General features: G+C 53.3%; 1 protein-coding gene across 3 annotated transcripts in view; it reads right to left on the bottom strand.

Moving 5' to 3' along the window:
- AGAP3 (ArfGAP with GTPase domain, ankyrin repeat and PH domain 3) overlaps nucleotides 1–20848 on the bottom strand; it is a 152079-nt gene that overhangs the window by 73500 nt on the left and 57731 nt on the right. For all 3 annotated transcript variants that reach the window (XM_049798296.1, XM_049798297.1, XM_049798295.1), the window contains exons 3-7: nucleotides 14482–14569; nucleotides 14247–14332; nucleotides 13757–13898; nucleotides 11602–11736; nucleotides 4445–4572 (exon numbers count right to left, since the gene is read on the bottom strand). In XM_049798296.1, the coding sequence (XP_049654253.1) occupies nucleotides 4445–4572; nucleotides 11602–11736; nucleotides 13757–13898; nucleotides 14247–14332; nucleotides 14482–14569 (579 nt within the window). The remainder of the gene's footprint in view (nucleotides 1–4444; nucleotides 4573–11601; nucleotides 11737–13756; nucleotides 13899–14246; nucleotides 14333–14481; nucleotides 14570–20848) is intronic.

Here is a 20848-nt window from a genome sequence, read left to right as displayed (position 1 = left end):
AAAGGTTTGGAAACCAGCCACCACCTCACACCAGAAGTTGTCTGCACAGATGGGTGACAAAATCACCAGGGTCCTCTAGGGTGTCTCCTCTCCCAGTAATTGCAATGGACTGGCCAGATTGTCAGGAGACCAGACAAGCGGTGGCCGTTTCCAAAAAAGTTAGTTTGGCTCAACTAGTAGCATCAAACTTCTTCCAGAAAAGATGTCCCCAGGACTATAACGAGAGGCAGGGCTGGCTCCCAGCTCCTGCCTGCCATAAGCAACGCTTCGTAGGGACCACTTGTTTCCGTTTCCAGAAGACACGTGCTGCCTTCACTAACAGCTCCAGAAGACAGAGTTGTCCCTGCCTGCACGGGCCAGGAGACCAGGCACCGAGCAGAACATTCCTCTCCTCTCAGATGGCACGATCACCTCTCCGGGCACAAAGCTATGAAGGGACGCAGACCTCAACTGTAGCTACCAGCAGAAGGGAAGAGGGACGATCCAGGGGGAAGGGAATGCTGTTGCTAACAGCCGTCAGAAGGGCAGCCTGCTAACGGGAATGAAACGCTGCCCAAGATGCCATAACTGCCTGGAAGGGACAGAGCAATGCTGCCACCACACACAGCCAGCAGCTGCAGGCAGCACCTCTCGACATCCAAAATCAGGCCCTGTGAGGACAGAGCAGTGCACAGGCTCCCAAGGGCTCCTCCTGGCCAAGCACTCAAGATGCAAATGCCAGTCCTGCTGTTCCCACAAGCAGTACTGAGAAGAAAAAGAGATCCTTCTGTCCCAGTGTGTGTGTCTTGCCTGCGTGCACCAATACCTAGCTGTGGTACAAGGCAAACAAAAGCTCCTAATTATATTCTTTGTCTGGCTTCTTTCCACCTCATCTCCATGTTAAATCCCATGTTCCCAAACCCTTCCTTGAGATCCTTTTCCCTGCGCCAGTTCCTACCCTCTCACTTGCGAAGGCAAGTAGGAAACCTTGGCGAGAGGCCCATACCCTCAGGTAGAAAAAGACAGAACACAACACTACTCTGCAAAGACCTTGTCACTCTCTTGTTCATCCTTCCTGACAGTGTACAGTCTGTCCATCTCCTCCCAGAGCTGCCCCACTGGTTATCTCAGTGCCAGGAGCAGAGGCCACCATCACCCAGCCCCCCAGAGGCTCCGGCACTTCTGCAGCCCAGACCTGGAGCGCAGTGCCCAGCAGGACTCCAGAGCTGTCTGCACCCAGCTCTCTCCTGTGTCAGGGACAGCTGCTCCAGCTCATGCTGGAAACCATACCCTTTGGTGCGTCACCACCATCACGGCGCACTCCCGAGAGCAATTCTGGGCTCTTTTGCATGCCTGCTGCAGTTACTGCCTGGTCACTGGGTGTCCTCCCGCATGGGCAGCAAGCCCATATGCACCAGATGGGTTGCTCTGCCCAGGTCCATGTTAGAAACATCAGCAATCAGTAAGCTTGTGTTTCTCAAAGCCAGTTGGATTTTCTCCGAGGACAGCAGAAAGCAGTTCCAGAACGTCATTCCTGAGCCCAAGCAAGAACAGGGAAATACTTCACAGCATTTTACGATCACTCACCCGTTCCATTACTTCATACTCTATTTTTAGAAGTGCTTTTTGTAATGGAAGAGAGATGTGCAAACACCACAGCAAAGATTACTGCAGCAGGTCAATGGGAACTGAAAGGGTTTGTGGCTGAGCCACAGAAGACCCAGGGAACAGAAATTAACTTTGATCCTCACTGTGGCATCCAGGTTTGCTGAGAGCACAAGGGACACAGTGCTAGACAGGCACAGAGCATATACGGGCGGAGGGAGGACAGAGGGAGGAAGCTCCAGAAGGACATGGCCTATCGTTACTGCTGACTCTGCTACAACCCAGGCAATCAATAAATATTTCTTGCTTAGAAAGGCCCCACAGTTAGCTGCAATTTTCTGTTAGCTGCATGCTGCGTTACTTCCCTTTAACAGCTCTGGTTTTCCACCAGAACTACCTAGGTCCCTCCGGCAAAGCCTCAGGAGCACAGCAAGGTACTGAGAGTAAAGGTCCTGCCTCAGAGCCAACGAACCAGCTTTCACCTCTACACAGACGTCGTCTGCAAACCGGGCTGAAAGGTACTCTGCAGGAAGGAAAGGAAAGCAGGGAGGTTTCTGAGCAAAAACCTCTAACAAAGCTCATGACATGCAGTTAGAAACTTCTTCTGATGGCCAAACTTTTCTTCCACATGGCCAGTCTTATATCCAGCCCTTTTGTTCTAGCACCTTCTTTTCTTAAGAAGTCCTTTCCTTTCACAGCTGTGTATTTTAGAGGTTAGGTTTGTTCCATTTTGGCCTTTGCTTTCCTCAGCTAAACAAGCCAAGTCCTTAACTTCCTCTTGCATTAGGGTCTCTTTTGCCTTCCACTTGCTTTTTGCTGTTCCTACACCAGTTACAATGCATACTTACAACTGGAATCAGAATGAGGAGTCTGGTATTCCCACACCGCTCACACAGGGAACACGTTTTTAGCTTCACTACAAACACATTGCCTGGCACAGCAAGTGCCATTAGCACCTATTTGTTAGGACCCTTTTCTCATACTTTGGACACTGAAGAAAATATTAAACAAGTGTTCAGCTCCTCCCTGAGGAACGCTGCCCTTGGCCATCTTCTGCCCTGCTCCCCCTTTCAGTGCAGACTGCCTCTCCCTCCTAACCAGTCTCTGACTATTTACAATTTGTCTGCTAATAAAATCCTCAAATTACCAGGTACACTCAAATCTGCATTTTCCCTGGACTTTGCTCTCCACCTTTGATGCCTCCTAGTAAACTTCTCAAAAAGCACCCATATCCAGACATACTGCAGGGGATGGTATGGCTGCGTATGTTTTGCAAGCAGCTGTCTGTGCTCACTCTGCCTGTATCCCAAGGCCGCTGGACACAAGCAAGATCTGATCAGAAAGCTACGTAGCTTCATCAGGCAGCTCTGGCTGTCAGCAGGGCTTAGCCTATTCTCTTGCACACAGGCTTTATCTGAACGTGCTGGCGTCCAGGGGACCTAGAGCACCAGGAAGCTTGCATAGGTCTCTGCAAAAATCTGTACACACCTACTCACAGTCCATCTTTAGAAGCCTATACAGTCAGGTATAAACTTCATGTAGGTATTTAAAAATTCTTTATGTAAGGGTCCAACTAGTGGCTGCAGACAATACTCAAGTTTGTACAGGAACAATCTCCCCTGTGGTGGTGTACCAGAAGTCCTCCTGGGGCTTAAGAGGCTCAGATACACCCTAAGGTTCAAAAACAATCCCCTTATGAAAAAAAAAAGTGTCAGTCTGGTAGAATTTGTTTTGCTAAACTTGCTTTGCATTTTCTTCAGTTTTACATGTTCCTCTGAGTCCTTAGCTACTCTTTTCCTCAAAAACTGTTTCAAGTGCTGCTCACTGCTGAGGCAGCCAAGGGGCCCACAGCTGCTCCAGCTATGGCATATCTCATCTTCCATAAACCCAGCTGCTACACTTGCTGTTTCTCAGTCTGACAGCACCATGCCAGGCAGACAGATTTCCTGAAGTCCTTCCTACAGATCCTGTGATTTCATATGCCACTTGCTTCAGAGCTGGAACCTGTTGGCTTGACTGCCCCTGAGGAGCAGCAGAGCCCAGTATCTCACCTTCCTCATCAGAGAGCCAGCTTAGCATTTATGTGGGTGCTGGAAATTGCAGCAAAGCCCTAATGCAATTAGGCAGCTGCCCAAAGGATCTCCTCCACCAGCCACTCACCATGGCAGCCTGCTTCGGTTTCTGACCTGCCCCTCCTGCATCAGTTCTGGTCCTCCAGAGTCACAAAACAAACACCTCTGGCTTCACCATCCTCCTGGCATGGAGACCTTGGTAGTCCCTGACTAGCTAACGCTGTGACAGAAGAACAGCACAGAGCCCTTTGCCTGGCAGAGGGGAGGAGAACCTCCTCCTCTGCGCTACTCCTTCAATTCACCACCGAACTTGCCCCTCCACAAATACATCCCCTAAGAAGCCCACCTGTATATGCATGGAACACCATCAGCTTCCCACTTCCAGAGGGAGCAGGACTGTGGGCAGCTGTGTCCAGCCAGGCTTGCCTGCCTGGCCAGGGCAGCCAGACCGAGGCCCCTTTCAGAGACCTCCTTTTGCTCTGCCCAGGAGCTTCCCTGCAGACTGCTCACGGCTCTGCCGCCAGCGTCTGTGGAAGCACACCACAATCTATGGAAACCATGAGCCAGACCCAATGGTTTAGATACAAAGTTTGACCTCAGGGCAAGCATCACGCTATTCTGGGCTATGGGCAGAAGCACCAAGGTGACAACCATCTGCTTTTTCCAAAAGCTACGCCAGGGCTGTAGTGCGAGTCTAAGGCTAAGCTAAACATGCTGGGTATTGAGTGAACTAAGGGGGTATGGAGAAGCATGTGGCGTCCCTGGGTTTCCCCATTCCAGTTTCCCACCTGGTTGATATGAACCGAAGGAATGGAGGCCGCAGAGACAGACGAATGGCTGGGTGAATTGGGCAGGGACTTGCAGGGGCCGATGGAAAGCTGCTGTTTCTTCCGTAGAGCCACCACCTTCTGAGCCACTGTAAGAAGGGAGAAAGGGACAGGGTCAGAGTCCAGAAAGCGACTTTCTCCACCCACAGATATCTGGAGGGCTTTAGTGAGACCCAAACCCTTCCTCTGACTGATGCCAACATCTGGGGCTCAGACTGTGCCACCCTGTATTAACAGGGAGGATTTCTGCAGAACACCCAACCCCACAATCCCCATTGCCTGCTGCTGCCACAGAACCCAGCTGTAAGGGACAGTGTTTGTCCATGGCTGTTCCAGCAGGCAGCAGGGCGGGTTTCCCACGCTGGTCACGCTGAGTCCCCAAAGGCCACCTGCTCTCTTGAGCAGTGACTTCATGTGGACACCAAGGAGCCACCCAGAGCCCTGGGCTGCTGCAGAAGAATCCCTGGGCAGCCAGAGTCACTTCTCAGTCACCCCCTAACAGCAGCTATAGGAGCCAGTTACCAAACTGAATAGGCCTGGGCAACGCCACCTCCATCCATCTGGGCCCTTGTGACCCTCACAGTCTCTAGATGTTCAAAAAACTAACATGAGGAACAGCTCTCCCAGTTCCTGGGACCACACTGCCTGATGCCCAACAGCCCAAAATTGCATTTCAACCTCCACAATCTCCTACCTTTTCTGGACAGAAACACCCTGACCAAAGAGCATGACAGCAAACAAGCTGGGCTGTTGGGGAATTCAGGAGAACACACCACCATTCCTCGTTTTCTCTTGCGCACTGGCCAGGTACACCCACCATCACAGAAGGAGGAACCTTGCAGACGAACACGACTAAAGTCATTGGCAACATCACTTGTCCAACCCAGGATGCCTCATATCGTGCACCCTTGCAATAAAGGAGCTGCCACATTCCCTTTCCAGAAAGACAGAAGATGTTGCACCACATGTGGTGTGACTGAACCCATTTGGAAAAGTCAGATGCTGACAGCAACTGCCAAATCCTGCCACCTCACAGCTGCAGTGCCATGTCCCATACAAAGACAGATGAAGGCCTATTGGGCCACTGCTGCTACCTGCTCATCTGATAAAGTTGGGAGCCTGCCCAGACTCCCAAACTAAATATTAATCCCATAAATAGCAGGAACCCCTCCTACACCCACCAAACAGACCACATTAACCTGCTGTTTCTTCCTGCTCTCCTCCCCTCCATCTTCTCCCCTGGCCAGCTTCATCCACTGTTCGCTGTGTGAACCATCTCTCTGTCAAACACTGGCCAGGCACACTGCGAGCTCAGGCACCCCAGGGGCCAGAAAAGATTCAGAAAAACTCCTCAGCAATTGCTGTCCTGGGCAAAGAACCTGACAGAGTCTCTGCCTTTTCACTCACCTTGTACCATTAGTGGTAACAACAGAATTAACCATGAGGCCAGCAAGACCACACTGGTGGTGATAAAATCTCACAAACCCTTAACTGAGGCATCTTGAGGCGGCCTTCAGGTTTCTGCTTGCCGGGCAGAGGTTCTTCCACTTCTTGAACATCAGCCAGACTCCTTCAAGGATAATTTCTGTCATCCCTTAAGCCAGTCTCTGGGATCATTTGCTTATCACAATTTCTTTGGTTGCTACATGCAACTCTGAGTTGTACAACCAATGAGCCCTGCCCTGTCCACAGAACCTCTGCCCAGATACATTGCCTGGCATTTGTTTGCCAAATGTCACATGCAGTGCTGCTGTATTACCACTTGAGCATCACACATTATTTTAAAGCATACCACAGCACCTTGTCCTAGACGTTCTGGAGAAATCCCTTTACAGACACTGCCAGGAATGGTCAGCTCTGGGAGGAGTATCTGGATAGAGAGAAGGTGCACATGAAGGTCCCCAGTGATGCACCAAGGACTCTACAGGAAACACCTCGGGGTGCAGTGGCACCTTATGGAGTCACAGGGCCTTGCACACCCCACTGCGCATAAACTCTTGGCCTCTCCTTTGAAATTTTCTTGCCAAACCCTTCCTCAGAAGCATCAGTCACTGTTCTGGAAGACATGGCAATGCTGTCCATCACCCCGACGGCCAGGAAGAAACAAACTCACACCCGAGCAGAAGGAGGGACACCCACTGCTCAGCTGTCCCACTCAGGATGCAGAAACCCAAATAAACCCTCAGGCAGAAGAACCAGAACCACCCGTGGGCTTTCAAGCTGAAGTCCAAGCCTGCAGCCCTACAGCTGAGAGGGAACAATGGAGAGCAGCAATGCCACCAGCACGTCAGCAGCAGGTTCTGGTGGGCCATGAGAGAAGGCCACCTCGCACTGCTGGCTGTCCTCTCCAATGCTCCATGCCAGTGGGAGGAGAGGAGCGCTTACCCTGGACTTGCTGCAGACGTGAAGCCAGAGAAGCCACCCACAGCACCAGGCAGCATGGCTGCTGTCCCTCCTGTGCCCTTCCAGGATGAGGCCTGGGTCATTCTTCCTCTTCAGGAACAACGCTGAGATAATCACTGCCAAGTGGCTCTCAACAATTTGCTCTCTAACTTTTGGCTGGTATAGAAATATTCTTAAAATGAAGCCCAAGAGCTGAGGCATCCCCACACCAATGGCTTCTTGCTATTGTCCTGGCATCCTCTAAACTCTAGGAGATTTCTGCACACAGGAGCTCTCTGAAAGTAATGTTGAGAAGAAAGCCCTTTAACCGTACCTCTCCAGAGCCAAGAAGTCAGAAGGCACATTCAGTACCAGCCTCTCACCACACTGGGAGCTCTACTGCGAGTGAGGGGACCACACCGAGCCACCCCTCAGGGTGGGCTCACCCTTGGTGAGTTCTGAGATTGTAGTTGTTGTCTGTGGGGAACTGGACACTGCAGCACACTGCCCAACCTGTGCCACTCCTCCTGCTTGTGCCAGGGTCATCCCCTTGCGGTATCTGAAGCCACAGGCAGACTGTCCCATCTTTTCACGGAAGCAGTAACTGTGACAACATCTGGTGCTGGAAGCAACTTGGAAAGGGTGAGAGAAGTACAGTTCCCACACACTGAACAGTGTTTCCAGGGGGACTTCTGTGAGGCCACGTGTGAGAAACGAGCAAGGAGAAAGTTACCCCTTTCCTGCATGCCATGCATCCTTTTCACAGTGGCTTTCAGAAGCCTGACTGCCCAGACAAAGCCTTAACTGCTCCAAGAGATTCAACACAATTACAGTGGCACACACTGTAATGTATGTGGTCTAGATTCCTGCACAACACAACCACAAACTTCAGACCAAACAAGCAGGAACTGCTCTAGGTGTGGAGGAAGGGTCTGCTGCACCTGCCTGAGCAGGAAGGAGGGCACCACAATAGCTGGAGCCACCCAATTCTTGGAGAACCTCTGAACAGTCGGTGAATGTGAAGATCTGAGGTTCTCCTCCTCAGAGCTTCCCCCACACTCAACAGCACCACATGCAGACCGTGGGGCATTTGCAGAGACGGCAGCCTGGGAAGGAAGAGTGCTAGCCTCAGCCTTCAACTGAATACCAAGAGGTAGGATGGTTGCTCCCTCAAGCTGTCATGCTAGACCAGCACCACATGAACTTGCTGTCAGTGATTGCTTGGTTTTAGACAAGACAGTGGCATAGGTCTCTCTGGGAACAGAGGTGCAGCATACACTCTGCACAGCATGGACAAGCAAACAGGCCTGTGCAACGAAAGCAAGGACAACAGCTAGTGAAGTCTTCCCATTTCTGCTGTGGAAAAGCAACATCTTCCCCTGCCTGCATGGGGCAGGTCTACTACAATCTGAGCTGATCAGCTTGTGTTGGAGAAACCATATAAAGATGAGGTCTCGCTGGTAACTGGATCGCCACGCGGGGCAAGCTCCTCACACAATCCACGACTGCCAGCGCTCAATCAGATCCCAAAACTGATGCATCAGGACCCACCAGTGCTTATTAGGAAAAGCCACTTACCCACTCATCATACCTCATCCTGTCAAGTCACCTGAAACTGGATCCTGGTAGTCCCTGAACAGTTCACAGATGCCAGTGACATCTGGGGCCAATGTGTTGGGCTCAGCTCTCCTCAGCTCCTTGCCAGCACCTCCTGCCCCGTTCTTTCACTCCCACAGCTGTGCTCAGGAGCGTCTGTGTGGTCCTGCAGTAGAGCAGGCAGGTAAGAGCACTGAGTACCTGGGATGTACTCCAGATCTCCTGTAAGATGGTGGGTCCCTCTGCTCCATTTGCAACTCCCAATTCTCACACTGCCTTCTCCAGAGCTCCGAGCAGCACACTTGGCAAGGGCACCAACACTGGCAAAACTGCACTGGCACGTGTGTGGCGCTGCATGCAGAGGCAGCCTACTGAAGGAAATACAGCATGGCACAGGGAACAGCAGGACAGATCCTGCACACACAGACTCAAAGGCCAGAAGGATCTCTCAGTTTTCCAGGCTGACCTTTGTATACTGCCAGCCATTAAACCTCACCCAGCCTATACTGCACCAGTCATCTGGGTATGCGGCGAGTCTCTTCCATGAAGGGACTTGCTCTGGATTTGGAGAAAGTACAAGAGATGCAGAATACCGCAGTTCCTTATGCATTTTTTTCAACAACTAATGAAAAAGAGGGCTATTAATAGAAAAAGTAAGGATTCTTTAAAATTTTAATTTGACTGGCTTTGGCTTCTAGCATTAACTCTCTGCTAGCCTGCAGAGTCTTAGTATCTGTGATTTTTCCCCTGTTTAGATAGGTATGTAGATACTCTTATATTGTAATCAAGTCACCTCTCAATCTTCTTTTTGATTTATTGAATGGATAAGCTCTTTTAGTGTCTCACTATCAGGTATTTTTTCCAGCCTTTGATTAATTTTTGTAGTGTTTTTTTTTTTAATCTTCTCAGTTTCTCTGTGTCCTTTTGAAGTGCTGACACCCGAGTTTGACAACACTCCAGGCCCTCCTGCTGCCCTGTACAAAGGCAAGAATCCGTCCAGACTTCCACTCAGTGCTCCCCTGCTTACTTGCCCAGGGACAGCATCAGCCCTCCAGGCAGGGTGGCCCATGCTCCTTGTTCCATACAGCATCACCATTTTCCCAGACTGACATCAGTTTTGTTTGAATAGTGTCCAATTACCACACTTCTTGGGGTTTTCTGGACTTCCTCAGCCTCACTGCTCCCGCTCCCTCGCCTCCTTCCTGACCACACATACGGGCTGTGAATAGACCCAGACAAAAGATGAAGTGCAGCACTTTGCAGGCGCTCACTCCTGGGCCTTCAAGCAGCAGCTCAAGGTCTCCCACCAAGCTTGCTAAGCAGTGCTGGTGCTAGAAGCTGAGTCCTGGTCTCACGTGAGAGCCTTCACATCACACATCGCACTGCTTAAAGTTGTGTTGTCTATGCTCTGAGTCAACAAAGAGAAAAAATAACCCCAGAGCACAATTCATTCCATCTTGAGATCAAAAAGCATGAGAAGCAGTCTAACAACCAGCAGCACCTAATCCTGCAGTGCCTTCCCCAGCCCATTCCCAAACCCATCGGCTGCTACTCCTCACTGTACTGTGCTGCCTTTCAGAGAAGGGACACAACAGAACCAATCTGAAGGAATAAGCTGAACAAATTTGGTGACACGCAGTGCCAAAGCTTTCCAGAAGCCAGGACCAGCTGTGGACACAGCCCCTCTCCTGTTGCCCTCTACAGACTTGCTCTGCAAACTACTGAGTTGATTCAGCAGATTCTCTCCTTCCAGGTCTGCTGCGGTATTCACTATCCTCAACTACTCCTAGCTGTTCCTTCCCACCGTTCCTCACAAGGAGAGGGAAGAAGGGGAGACTCACAAGCAACCTGCCCAACAGAATCGCCCCAGTTTCCCCAGGAATACTAAACCACTGCAGAGGCTGCTGGGTGCCAAGGGGTTCCCTGCCAGGGGCCAGGTGGGACAGTTTGCAAGGTCGCTCTCTGGGCTGACTTCTCAGACTGTCTCAGAGATGGACCAGCAGCACGGGAGGGGAACATCTCTACATGCTTCTGTGTTAAGAAAAGCAGCACTGTGACTATGATCCTCCGTGCCAAAACAGGAGATTACTGGAAGGTCACAGACTTATGCAGGGGAAGGAGGACCACCAGCTCCAGCTCAGAGGATGGAGGCACTTGAAGCCGATGGCAGGCTCAGACCTGTGTCTTGCCCTCAGCCTATCTTGCTGTCCTGCAATGAACCGAGCTGGATTTTTGCCTTCAGGTAGTCCTGCTACACTATGATTTCCAAGCTTTCTTCCATGAGCCTGTTCCACTTGCAAACACTAACAGCACAACTCTCCTCCTTTCCAAAAGCAGCTCTGTCCTGTCCGACGCTCAGCTCCGCACAGACCCTTCCTCACGCATTGAATACAGATCTCCAGCTGCACTCCAGAAGACAAGGTAGAGAAAGGGAACAGGGGAATATAGAGTCCCATTACAGGGCAGGGTCCCGGTTTATTTAAGCAGACTGCAAACTCCTAGGACATGGCTTAGGTTTCCTCTTCCACCTACAGCATCCCTGTCACACAGACCCCTCTCCAAGTCTGAGCAGAAATGCTCTCCCACACACTGTTCCCATGAGGAACAGCTGCCTCATCTGGCTGTTCAGCTGCTGCTCCCCTACCTCCAACACTCAAAGATTCTGCTGTGCTTCATCCTCTCCTCCATGAAAGGCAATCAAAAAACTCTCTGCAGCCTCACAAGTCCTCTGCAGGCTAATAGAGACTGCTGTGCTGCACAAGCCCACTATGGGGAAGCAACTGTCCCCTGCAGCCTTCTGCTCTCTGGAACAAGTGGCTACCCAGAGACCAGCCCCTGCAAGAAAGGCAGGAGAAAGGTGCTGCCTGGCCCAGCTCTGCAGTCCCTCATGCACATCCACGTGCAGTTCACCTACGTGCCATACACACAGGAATCCTTCCACACACACAGCATATCCTACTCCTTGGACCAGGTCTACGTGTGTAAAGCAACGGCACTGCAGATGAATGTGTGCCTAACTCCCTTGGCCTCATGACACCACAGCACGCCGTTCTGAGAGCCAGCGGTCTAGTGTAAGCCCCCTCTGTGGGACAGCACTGCTGCCCTGACTCGCCCAGACACCCTCCACCAGCTGCAGTTACCATCCTGGAAGACTCTCTCCACGTTCAGTCCGTAGGTGGCACAGGTCTCGTAGTACGTGCAGCGCTTCAAATCATTGGAAAGTTTCCGTGCCCGAGAATCATCAATGACCCGGGGGTTCGTGGCACTGATGGCATCTGGAAACCAAAGGGAGAGGAGGTTAAAAAGCAAGCACCCACGTCTCATCTATCCACAGGTCCCAGGGCACACTCCTGGCCTCCCTCGCTCCCTCCCTTCACACACTGAGATCCCCACCTTCACAGTACACCCCCTCTCCTGTAAATGCCTTGGATAACAAAGTCCCATGTTTGTAGAAAAATGGATTTGTTAAATGAACCTTTTAAAATGAATCTTATTCAACTCTCCTAACCATCCAGTCAGGGATGTTTCTGAAGAGAGAGGGCAGAAACCAGTAGGAGGTGTGGCTGGCAAGGCAAAGCAGCCTCAGTTGCACAGTAAAATAGATTTGCCAGTCTCAACCATTTTAGGTCTCACGGCCATACCCTACATATTAAAGAATCAAAAGGGAGAAATCATCCTCAGTTTAATTTGGAAAGATGGCTCTGCTAAGGTGTACTCACAGTTGAGGCCTTGGTGGACAACACTGAAAAATAGGCTTAATTTGTATCCCAGATGGCTGCTAAGTGCTTCCATGTTTTGGAAAAACTACTTTCCCAAGAGGAATCTGATTCCTTCAAGACATGCCAGGGACAGGCAGGGGCTGTAAATGAACCCTCTCAGGAGTTGAAGGAGTACTGGAACTTGCACTGTAAAGAAGTTCTCCTCGAACTCTCCAGTGGGTTGCTTAGTGTGACCATACCAAGGCTGTGACCTCACCTGGCTCTAAGTATGGCACAACGACGCTCACTGACCCCTCCGCCATATCACTCTTCCCCACTCCTGAGCCTCCACAGCACGTGCCTGCAACCCCAGCCCAGTCCTGAACCAAGATCACTCAGTCCTAAAATTAATTCCACAATCTTTAAAAATCCAAAGTTTAACAACTTTGTTCTACAATCTGGGGTCCAGACCAGACACCCCTACGACTCCCCTCCTGCTGTCCCTGCCTGTCTTCCCAGCCTCAGAGTCTCTTCTTCGCCAGGAACAGGTCGCACTGCTCGGGAACTGGGTCCTGCCAAGACATTTTTTCCCTGCATCCTCCATCCCCTGCTCCCACTCTCTGCTGTCACCCTTACATCCAGACAACTTTTGCAGCTCCAGGCTCCCTCCTGCCTGCGCTTTACCATCTACAGGCAGGAAGGACACTCTTGTTGGAAGAGCAGAGCTCAGACACCTGAAGCAATGCCCTCACTGCTGCCCCTCCTTGCCTCCTGGGAACCCGCAGCAAAGCTTTTGGAGGCCAGGCTGCCTCTGACGCATGCTGTGCCAGGCAGGAATCCCACTCAAGGACTGCCCTCTCTCTGGGCAGCCCCTCTCCATCGGCAGCTCCTTGCCCAGGCACACCTGGGGTGCCCAGCAGGGCCTCCAGGCACTGTGTCTCCTTTCTCCTCTGCTGCTCACACCCCCTGGCAGCCTCAGCTGCAGTTTCATCACAATTCCCTTACAGCCTCCGTCCCAGTCCCAGCTGGCTCCAGGCCCCAGCGCTGCAGGGGAGAGGAGGGGGAGGGCAGTTCTGAGTTGCTGCTGCTCTTCCCCACATCCATGTGTGCTGGCAGCACCTCAGGGGAGACGGTGCTCCACAGCTCCGGCCTCTTCTCAGGGTGCTGAGAGCCAGTTGCCATCCCCCCAAAACCCTGCCTGCTGCAGCTCAGCCCCAAAGGAGGCAGGGCAATGCGCCAGCAGAAAACCCTCCCATACCCAGGCCCCTGCCTGCACCCAGCTGCTACAGGCAGAACCGAGGAAGGCAGGCCATGCCAGCAGGTTTGGGCATTTCAAAGAGAAAAGTGGCTCCATGAAGTAAGGCAGCTCTCTGCAGGAAAGCTGAGATGGTATGAGAAGGAATTACTCAGTTCCTCCAGGGCCCTAGACTAGTGCCCTCAGCAGCACCCAGTCCCACGTACAGCTTACAAACTGGGATCCCTCGACACAGTCACAGGGCCAGCACCCCGCACTCTCTTGCCAGTGTGGACGCGTCACCAGTACTCCTGACCGAGGCAGGGAGGATACGGGGAGGAAGCCCGGCCGCCCTGCTCTCACCCTGTGTGCCCACCAGCACCATCGGCACCTCCGCTGTGTTCCGGTAGCTGCAGAGCCGCAGGTAGTAGTTGTAGACTGTCTGGAAGCTGATCTCGTCCTCCAGGCTGAAGACAAACACCACAGCATCGACCCAGGCAGCAAACTGAGGGAGACACACCAGTCATTACAGCCCAGACAAGCGTCCTGGAGCCCTGTGCCCGGAGCCGCCAGCAAGGGCAGCCACACGGCAGGCACGTGGGGTGCTGAGGCCAGGCTCACCCGGGCACATGCCCCAGGCCCTGTGGCACAAGCTCCCTGGCACCGCAGAGAGGCCCTGGGGTCAACAGTCACCATAGGGGCAGCCCCTCCTCAGGCCTCGCAGTCCTCATGTTCTCCCACATCCCACAACCGGGCTCCCAAAAGGCAGCCAGGCAGGTCCCTTGCCAGGAGCCCTCCAATCCCTCCAGGAGGACAGGGTGAGAAGGGGCCGCAGGAGGTATGCGTCTCCTACCTGGAGTTCGGGGGGACCCCCTTCATCTCGAATCAGCAGCAAGTAACTCTGACCGTCCACTACGATCTCCTTCTTAAATCGGCCACCTGGGGAAATGAGCAAAGCAGCGGGTCAAGTGTGGGGGGGAGCAAGTAGGGGAAACCCCTAGTAAAGGTTGAGGGGGGTCACCTTTAGAGCCAGGGAGAGGAGCGAGGACCCAGACCACCCCCCAGGCACCCTGGGAACCAGACCTTACCCTCCGGAGACTCCTCCTGCACATAGGTGCCAGTCAGATAGCGGTGCACGAGGGCCGACTTGCCGCTGGACAGGTTCCCCACGATGCCCTAAAACAGAGGCACGCGTCACCCACCGCCTGCGTGCCCAGCACACCTCCCTCGACACGAGGCTACCCCTGCAAGGCAAGACCACCACTAACCAGGCGCATGCCGGTGATGGGCAGAGACAGTCATGAGAGGGCACAGGGGATGGCACAACCCAGCTGGTACTCAGTGAGAAGCCTGGACGCATTAACTGGTCTCAGTCAGGCAGAGAGCAGCAGGTACCGGGGTGCAGCCGCCCAGATGGAGGGTGGTGAGGACCCTTGTCCTCCCCCAAACAGGCACAGCCCCATCAGCACCACGTTAGCTCTTCCCACAGTGCTCCTGCTCCTCAGGGGGACACGTGCCATCCCAAGCCACAGCCAACTCAGAAGAAAAAAACCTTTTCTTCAGCCCAGCCCACACATCCCAAATTTTGGGGCGTTGCAGCTCTTGGCAGCACCTGCCACATGGAGAACGAGAGTGGAGACAGGCCACGCATTTGGTACAGCTCCTGCTTCCGATAGCAGCAGCAAGGCACAGCGCTTGCTCCTCACTGCAGCAGTGACGCTGCTGTAGCAGAGTGCATGCTTCCCAGTGGAGCTGGCTGTGCTGCCTACACAGAAAGACACCTAGCACCCATTTTTAACCAAGTTGAAAAATAAAGATACCTAGCACTAATTTTTAACTGGGTTGAAACTCGCAAGGCTAAGGGTCTGTCAGTCTGGATCACCCTACAAATTTGCTACAAAACGAACACAGCTATCCCAGGATGGGTCAGCCCTAATGTCAGCATTTTCCCCATGGTTTAAAACACCTCTGGTGCCTAAGGGCTTGCAAGTGGCCTTGCCTGCTGATGGGAGAGCAGTACTGGGGTAGAGGGGCTTCTTCTGCCATCCTTGCAAAAACTCTAGTTCTGACTGGTCAGCTTATATCCCACAGCTATTTCCCACATCCACAAGGACAATGCAGCTTCTGGAGCAGGTTCTTGCGTTACTGAGCAGCCCACCTTGTGCTCCTCTAGCCTCAGTTGCAGCATCCCTCTGATGGAGCTGGAATAGAAACGCCAGGGTGATGCGGTGGTACCCTTCGCCCACAGCGTGCTCTTCTACCTCCTACCGATGCCCCAGGCCTGTGGAGAGGTGCTCTCAGCCAGGAGCCAGAAGAGCCGTTCCCAACTCACTTTTTACGCAGGCCTGGGCACCTCAAAACCCTGGCTAGTGAAGAAGGCAAGCAAGCTGCTACCAGCTGATCAACATGCAGAGCCCAGGAAGCCGTCCTGGCTGAGCTGGGACCACAGCTCACTGTATCTGGGCAAAGCAAGCTCCTGCTCCTTTTCCACACGGCTTCCCAAAAAACATCTAACCTACCTTTGGCTTTGGATAGTCTGACCTTACCATGAAGCTTCTGGTATGCAACCTACTCCTGTTTTAGAGCACCCAACACCTCCTCCTGTGCCTAAACCACACTCCCAGCGCTCCCATGAAGACATCCTGGGGGTGGGTGTCCAACACACCAACACGGCCATTCGGAGCACCTGCCCATACTGCCCCACGCGATCCGGAGCCTGAGGGTTTCTCCACTACTGAAGGTTCACTCTGCCCCACTGAATACATGGCTGAAACAGACTTGTTGTTGTTGCCCAGCATATCGGCCTTTGTACGCATCGTCCTTCTCTGTCCCCAAGATTAGATAGCATGGGTTGTGGGGACTTGCTGTTTCACTGGGGTTTAAGAGGTCTGGTACATCTACCAGACAGAAGCCACCAGAGACACCCCCATGCAGACCTCCCAATGGGGCTGCTGTGTTTCTGGAAAATCCAATATCCCCTGCGTGTCCACAGCTGCTTCACAGCAAATGCGCAGTGACACCAAAGTGTCTGGCAGCACACCGCTGACCACGCACCCTTCCTGAGCACACCACAAGACCAGACCACAAGATTCACAGCACGTGTGGAGTGCCCGCATTTGCTAGAAATATCAGAGTCTCCACAGAGGTGCTGACCAGACACGGTGGGTGCCTTTCTGCGCAGGAAGTCCCAAGCAGAGTACAGTATCTTTATGATGAAAATTCCAAGCAGGCATACAGCACTGAAAAGGTAATAGCATTCATGAAAATAGCACATACACTTACCAATACGAGAGACAAAATCAAAATCCCAAGTCTAGTCACTTGTCGCTAAGCATCGCCTCGGTATCAGAAACCGGCACAAGGCACGGCAGTGTCAGAGCTCTCCATCTGTCTGCTGTCACAGGAGAACCCTCCAGCGAGTCCAACTCCTGGAATCGTGGATGTGGCACTGCCGGCCGACTCAGGGAAGAGCCCGCACAGCTAAGCAAGGACCAGCTCCTTCCCGAGCAGGTGCCACGTGCCGTACCCTCACCCCGTCCACAGCCCGCCTCCACCCAGCCCCTCCGAGCACCAGGAACGAAACCTGCTGCGCGCTCAGCCCAGACCCAGCCTGGCAAGGGACACGTCGCCCCAAGAGACCCGAGTCCCGTCCTCTGGGGCTGGGGGCTGCTCTCCCCACCTGGCCCGCTGCCTTTGGCTGTGCCCAATCCTGCGCTCCCAGGGCTGGGGAAGGCGTCCCCAGCACAGCCCGCCAGCACCAGTGGACAGGACCGAGCTGCGCTGTCGGAGCAGGGCCTCCAGAGCCCGACAACACGCTCGGGTAACACTTCCTCATGATGTCCAAGCCTGGGCCACGACGATTTCAGCTCCAGCCACTGGCTCTTCCCCGCTTGCCAACACCCACTCCCCATCTCCATCCTGGGGGACCATCGGCAGGTCTTGCAGACACAACCTGTGGTGACAGCCAGGCGGCAGGCTGCAGCACAGGGCGGACAGACGGCGCTGCCAGAAGCGGACTAACTGCAGTAGCAGAGCACTCTGCTCCATGCTGCCTGCAGGGACCGTCCCGTCGCACGCCACACCTGCCCCTGCACCCACCTTGCTTTACACCCCTGGCTGTGCCACCAACACGGTCTGCACGACTGTGGAGCAAAAGGAATCAAGAACCAGTGGTCCGGCCCGGCAATCGTTGGCAGTGTTATTTTGGAAGCTGCTTGGTTGCCGGAGCAGGTCTGCAGTACAGCCGCGCACAGCCCCACCAGCACCGAAAGAAGCAGGGGGTGAGGAGAGAGGAGTGGCTGGGAACATTAAAGCTGCCTCTGCCACCAAACAGAAATTTATGGCCAACCATTTCCAGGCAAAGGGATGAGCTCCGTGAGTGAGTCACCACCAAGCAGGTTCTCCAGCTTTCACCCAGATGCTCAGAAGCTCCTGCTGCACCGGGTCCTGCCCCAGGCTACCCACAGGCTCCTGGCGAGAGACGAAGACACACCAGCCCCGCCGTGGCGGGTGCTCAGCCGGCGGCAGACCACGCTACAGGAGCGCAGGAAACCCGTCCGGTCTGCTGGCGCCTCTCGCACCCACGCCGCACGGAGCCAGCGAGCAGCGGGACCGGAGCACCAGGAGCCTGGGACTAGGAAGTGTGGATTGACGCACTCCCATGGGCATGCCCGGGCTGAACGCATCGCTGCTAGGTCTGTCACCCGCAACAGTAATTACAGATCATAAGCAGCACGTTTAGACAGATGAGAACACGTACCAGACTGCAAACCTCACAGGTAACACACATGTGCTTCTGGAGCCAAGTGATGTGCGGAGATGTAAGGGCTACACGAACGCTGTAGCCCGAGTTATTAACGAAGGCAACACCCCTTCCTCCGGCTGAGCACACCCTGCTGCTGCCACACTCCGATGGCAGCGTGAGCAGTCTGGGATGTAGAGAGTAGGGACCACGGCACGGAGCGGGAAGCTCGGGGCTCAGCTCTGTGGGGAGGCTAGCCACAGCTCCGGTCCCTGGGGAAACCTTTGCAAAACAAAGTGGCTCCCCGAGGCCGCCTGGCAGCTGGGACTCCATGCAACATCAGAGATTAAACACTCCCAGCAACATTTTTTGCTCTCTCAAACTTGGACGAAGGCTGCATTTACACTTTGTTTGCTTATAATCAAAATCCTGACCTGCGTCTTGCCGAAATACACTTCTGCTTTATCTTATCCTTATCTGGTGTCATAAACAAGCTCAAACAGAACTGACAGCCTTCAGGAACATAACCCCTTAGAGGCAGCAAACCAAAGTAAAATGTGGCCTGTAGGCACCATGGAAAACTCTGTATCAAGACATGTTGGTAGAACAAGGGAATGCAGCCTGCCTCTGTGCTGGCCAGTGAGGGGCTGATACTGCCCAGTACTGGGTCTGGGGAACGAGTCCCTGCCAACAGGCATCATTTGTGCCCTTCCCACAGGGAAGGCAAGGTTTGCAGAAACTGCTGCCTTCTCTCAGACACAGACTCCTCTCAGGCTGCAGCAGAGATGGAGGAAGCTTCAGGATAAAATTGAGGTGGGAAAAACTGCTGACCATAACTTAAATACATCAAGCTATTAAAAAAAAACTTAAGAGAAAGTCCACTGACCACTTGTGGTGCAAATGGGAAGAAAGCGGTACAATCCTTACCTGCTGCAGGAGAGGTAAGGGAAACAGTTCATTCCCACAGAAGGAGGGATGTGGGCTGCGTTCAACACTTTGTGCCATGAAACAGAAGACCCCAACGGGTCCGTGGTTTTCCATACTCACAGAATTATGAATCTTGGTTCACAGGCTCAGTGTAGGTCTCCCTTGGGGACAGGGACTGGCAGATCAGAGACAGAGTGGGTGCTTTGTGCAAGCCTCTCCCATCATAAACAGTGTGTTCTGCCATTTATCAAAAGACCCTGTGTTTGCCCTGCACTAGGATGTCTTTTGGTTTCAGACCCATTTTTCACGGGGCCATGTGGTGCTCTCAGTGAAGCCTCACTCAGGCAGGACTGAGGACTGGGTGGCTTTGCGGCGGCAGCCACTTCGGCAGCACTGCTGAGACCGCTGCTGAGCCTCGTGCCAGCTGTGCAGGCAGGACCTTGCTCCACCCAGAGCACCTCCCTGCATCCAGCATGCCTCTGAGGATGGGGCTGGGGAGGCAAGGCAGGAGCTGATGGGAGAGTTGCTTGAAAACTGGAAGGGAGCAAAGCCTGGGAACATTTCTTGCCAAGTCTCAGCCATTTATTTAGTGATTCCCATGCTGATTCTGGGATGGGTGGTGTGTAGGGACCCCTTCCATACCACCGTAACCTGGTGATAACTCGGGACGCTTGCTCAAAGACCAACCTGTCTGCAGAGATCTGGGGAGAAACACTGGGCCCTGTGATGGACAGGGATGGCCACACTGCTGGGGTGGGTGAGACGGGAGCTGAGGAAGAGAGGCATCATAGCACTGGTGCACCCACAGTGCAGCCAGGGCTGGAGCAGCATGGTGCGAAACGGACCCCTTAGGCACCCACCCGAAAGTTCAGGACCTGCCTGGCTTTCCTCGTCCCCGCTGGCTGACCACCATCCCGGACCCAGGCAGGAGCAGCTCTGCCACTACACAAAGTCCTTCCCTTCGCAGCCGCAGAAAGAAGAAATCCTGGATGACCAGCCCACCGCCCAGAGGTCTGCCCACTCAAGCACAGGGTTCCCCGCCAAAGTTGGCTGCTGCAGCCTAACCCCAGAGACACGATGGAAACGGCTTCAGCCCAGTAAGGACGGGACTGAACAAGGACTCTGAAAGGCCTCCAGGCTTTTAGGAAGAGCTGCATCGGCCGAATGAAACCCCAGAGGTGATGGAAAACATGGGACAAGGATTGTGCTAATTGAAGAACTAAAAGCTCTAGGTTTGTTTAGCTTGCAGCACTCTTTGGTAGCCTGCACAATGTTAAAATGTCAGAAGGCAATACACAGAATAGCTACAAGAATATTTGTGAACAGACACACATTTTGCAAGCCAAACTAACAAATGAATATTCAAAGTTTGTTTTAATTTTTACTTAGCTGCAGATAAGAAAAATTGTGGCAGCATGGTGCTGGTATGTTTGGCAAAAAGGCTTCTTGTTTCTTGGATTAAGATGGAAAAAAATTAATCTTGAAAGGGCTGAAGGGAGACATGCCAACAGTCTTCAAAGGGAGTTAAGGGCTGCCACGGAGAGCATGAGAAGAGCGGAGTGTGGAACAGATTGCTGAGGTCCCTGAGAACTGCCAGACAGACACTCAGAAGTGCCTGTGGCACCCTGCCCGCCCCAACGTCCCTTCTAGAGCTGCTCCAGTGCTTGCAGCACGGTTGCCGAGGGTGCCTTTCTGTGAACGCCCGAATCAGCCCACGAGCTCACTGCCACCAGCAAGGCCACGCTTCCTCCCTCGCCATAGCCATGGCTTCTGCCCCTCGTGCTCAC

The sequence above is a fragment of the Accipiter gentilis genome, chromosome 4 (assembly GCF_929443795.1).
Source record: "Accipiter gentilis chromosome 4, bAccGen1.1, whole genome shotgun sequence".
In the NCBI taxonomy this organism is placed as follows: Eukaryota; Metazoa; Chordata; class Aves; order Accipitriformes; family Accipitridae; genus Astur; species Astur gentilis.
Note: the sequence above shows the minus strand (reverse complement) of the source record. Positions and strands in the feature narration are given on the sequence as shown.